General features: G+C 52.7%; 1 protein-coding gene across 1 annotated transcript in view; it reads right to left on the reverse strand.

Moving 5' to 3' along the window:
• Positions 1-3,398, reverse strand: part of LOC125040780 (neogenin-like) — a 10,604-nt gene extending 7,206 nt beyond the window's left edge. The window contains exons 1-2 of the mRNA XM_047635506.1: positions 3,237-3,398; positions 1,797-1,937 (exon numbers count right to left, since the gene is read on the reverse strand). Of these exons, the coding sequence (XP_047491462.1) occupies positions 1,797-1,937; positions 3,237-3,398 (303 nt within the window). The remainder of the gene's footprint in view (positions 1-1,796; positions 1,938-3,236) is intronic.
• Between the last annotated feature and the right edge of the window lie 317 nt (positions 3,399-3,715).

Genomic DNA, 3,715 nt, shown 5'->3' on the forward strand with positions numbered 1-3,715 from the left:
CACCATCTCATCTCCCCCTCCCCTTCACCACCTCCTCTCCCTCTCTCCCTCACTTAAACTTCATTTTTTTCATCACCTTCTCCTCTCCCTCTTTCTCTCTCCTTCACCTACTCCTCTCCCTCTCTCCTCCTCTCCCTCTCTCCCTCTCTCCCTCATCTAACCTTCACCCTCTCTCCCTCATCTCCTCTCTCTCTTTCCCTCACCTAACCTACAATTTTTCCCTCACCTTCTCCTCTCCCTCTTTCTCCCTCTTTCCTCCACCTCCTCCTCTCCCTCTCTCCCTCACCATCTCCTCTCCCTCTCTCCCTCACCTAACCTACATTTTTTCACTCACCTTCTCCTCTCCCTCTATCTCCCTCTCTCCTTCACCTCCTCCTTCCCCCCTCTCCCTCTCTCCCTCACCTTCTCCTCTCCTTCTTTCTCCCTCTCTCCTTCACCTCCTCCTCTCCCCCTCTCCCTCTCTCCCTCTCTCCCTCACCTTCTCCTTTCCCTCTTTCTCCATCTCTCCTTCACCTCCTCCTCTCCCCCTCTCCCTCTCTCCCTCACCTTCTCCTTTTCCTCTTTCTCCCTCTCTCCTTCACCTCCTCCTCTCCCCCTCTCCCTCTCTCCCTCACCTTCTCCTCTCCCTCTTTCTCCCTCTCTCATTCACCTCCTCCTCTCCCCCTCTCCCTCTCTCCCTCACCGTCTCCTCTCCCTCTTTCTCCCTCTCTCCTTCACCTCCTCCTCCCCCTTCTCCCTCTCTCCCTCACCTTCTCCTTTTCCTCTTTCTCCCTCTCTCCTTCACCTCCTCCTCTCCCCCTCTCCCTCTCTCCCTCACCTTCTCCTCTCCCTCTTTCTCCCTCTCTCATTCACCTCCTCCTCTCCCCCTCTCCCTCTCTCCCTCACCTTCTCCTTTCCCTCTTTCTCCCTCTCTTCTTCACCTCCTCCTCTCCCCCTCTCCCTCTCTCCCTCACCTTCTCCTTTTCCTCTTTCTCCCTCTTTCCTTCACCTCCTCCTCTCCCCCTCTCCCTCTCTCCCTCACCGTCTCCTCTCCCTCTTTCTCCCTCTCTCCTTCACCTCCTCCTCTCCCCCTCTCCCTCTCTCCCTCACCTTCTCCTTTTCCTCTTTCTCCCTCTCTCCGTCACCTCCTCCTCTCCCCCTCTCCCTCTCTCCCTCACCTTCTCCTCTCCCTCTTTCTCCCTCTCTCATTCACCTCCTCCTCTCCCCCTCTCCCTCACCTTCTCCTCTCCCTCTTTCATTCACCTCCTCCTCTCCCTCTCTCCCTCCCTCCCTCCCTCATCTAATCTACAATTTATTCCTTCACCTCCTCCTCTCCCCCTCTCCCTCTCTCCCTCACATTCTCCTTTTCCTCTTTCTCCCTCTTTCCTTCACCTCCTCCTCTCCCTCTCTCCCTCCCTCCCTCACCTTCTCCTTTTCCTCTTTCTCCCTCTCTCCTTCACCTCCTCCTCTCCCCCTCTCCCTCTCTTCCTCACCATCTCCTCTCCCTCTTTCTCCCTCTCTCATTCACCTCCTCCTCTCCCCCTCTCCCTCTCTCCCTCACCTTCTCCTCTCCCTCTTTCTCCCTCTCTTCTTCACCTCCTCCTCTCCCCCTCTCCCTCTCTCCCTCACCTTCTCCTTTTCCTCTTTCTCCCTCTCTCCTTCACCTCCTCCTTCCCCCCTCTCCCTCTCTCCCTCACCTTCTCCTCTCCTTCTTTCTCCCTCTCTCCTTCACCTCCTCCTCTCCCTCTCTCCCTCACCTTCTCCCCTCCCTCTTTCTCCCTCTCTCCTTCACCTCCTCGTCTCCCTCTCTCCCTCACCTTCTCCGTGGAGATCTCGGGCGGATACTCCACCGTGACGACCATCCGAGCTGAGGCGGGTTCACCGATGCCGTTGTCCGCCGTGCACAGGTACGTTCCGTCGACGTGGCGATCTACGTCCTTTAGCGTCACGTTCTGGCCCTGTTGGGAGAGGGAAAGGGGGTGAGAGGGAGGTGAGAAGGGGTGGGAGGGGGTGAAAGAGAGGTGAGAAGGGGTGGGAAGGGGGTGAGAGGGGGTGGGAAGGGGGTGAGAGGGGGTGGGAAGGGGATGAGAGGGCGTGAGAGAGAGTGACAAGGTGTAAGAGGAAGGTGAGACGGGGTGGGAGGGGGGTGGGAAGGGGGTGAGAAGGAGGGGAGACAAGGTGATTAGGGGTGAGAGGGAGTGAGAGGGAGTGAAAGGGAGGTGAGAACTGGTGTTAGAGGGTGAGAGGGGGTGAGTGGGGAAGAGAGGGGGTGAGAAGGGGTGAGAGGAAGGTGAGAGGGTAATGAGAGGGAGGTGAGAGGATGGGGAGGGAAGGATTGTTGGAGAAGGTGAGAGATGGGGAGAAAGTGAGAGGGGTGAGAGGGAATGAGGAGTGAGAGAGAGAGAGAGTAGCTGCGGTCGGAAGGGGGGTGGGGGGTGGAGAGCGAGATAAATGGGTGTAGTAAGAAGAAGCTTGGGGTTAGTTGAAAGGCGAAGTGATATCGTAAGGTTGGGCGAAGGGTCGGAAGATGAGGTTGGGGGACAAATGTCTGTGGAGGTGGGGAGGGGTGAGTGGGGTTGGGAGTTGGGGAGAGTGGAGATTGAGATTTAGAAGGGGGTGACGATGGAGTAAGGGGGGGGGGGCACTGGGAGTAATTTGTGCGACTGAGGAATTAAGACAGACAGATCAATCAACAAAGAAAGTGAGCGACAACAAATCTACATAGGTTTTATTTTATTCTCACTACGTATTTCTCTCCAAAGAGAAGGGGAAACTCTCATGTATGTGCATGTTACATGTAGTTTTGTACAGTATACGTATGTGGGTGTTTGTTTGTCTTTGTCTGTATTATGTGTTTGTATGCGTGGGTGTGGGTGTGTGTGTATGTGTGTGTGTGTGTGTGTGTGTGTGTGTGTGTGTGTGTGTGTGTGTGTGTGTGTGTGTGTGTGTGTGTGTGTTTGTGTGTTTGTGTGTGTGTGTGATTATATTATGTGAGTGTGTGTGTGTGTGTGTGTGTGTCCATGCTTAAGGATGTATTACATGTGCGCACGTGCACATATACTGTGAATATATATAGTGCATGTGACTGTACTTGCATATATGTATATACATGCAAACTTGAAGTATATGAAAACACTCCCACTGCTTCTATCAACACCTCGCTTCCTCAACCCACACCCACGAACGTACCCAACTCACCCTCACTCACCCAACCACTCCGGCCGCAACCAGTGCCTCTCACCCACCCTCACACACACCCTAATTGGCCTCCTTAAACCCAAACTTAGGAGGATATACTTAACATATAATTGACATTCGGGCGCCACCATGTTATTAGTTTTTGAAAAGTATTGAAAGATGTTGCAACACACTTCGGCAAGGCCAGAAGTAATTTCGCGAAGTTGCGAGCCGAAGCGCATGTCTATGAGAAGGAAATGTCGAGCCTCCTTGTCGAGGGAGAGAGATAATATGACAATTTGCTCGGGTCGATGAGAACGATGGGATGATGTAGAGTAATAATGATGGTGATAATGAGAAAAATAGTTAATATGATTATAATGTACATCATTATCACTTAGCTATTATTGCTTATTATTATCATTGTTATTATTTTTTATTCGTAATGGTTCATTGCGTGGGAAGCGCAGTCGTATTAAAAAGATAAACACCAAGGCTGGGATCATCATATTCATTCAGGCAACGTTTTGGATTACACATAAATCAAATCTCAAGCCAA

This window comes from Penaeus chinensis, chromosome 29 (genome assembly GCF_019202785.1).
Source record: "Penaeus chinensis breed Huanghai No. 1 chromosome 29, ASM1920278v2, whole genome shotgun sequence".
Classification (NCBI taxonomy): Eukaryota; Metazoa; Arthropoda; class Malacostraca; order Decapoda; family Penaeidae; genus Penaeus; species Penaeus chinensis.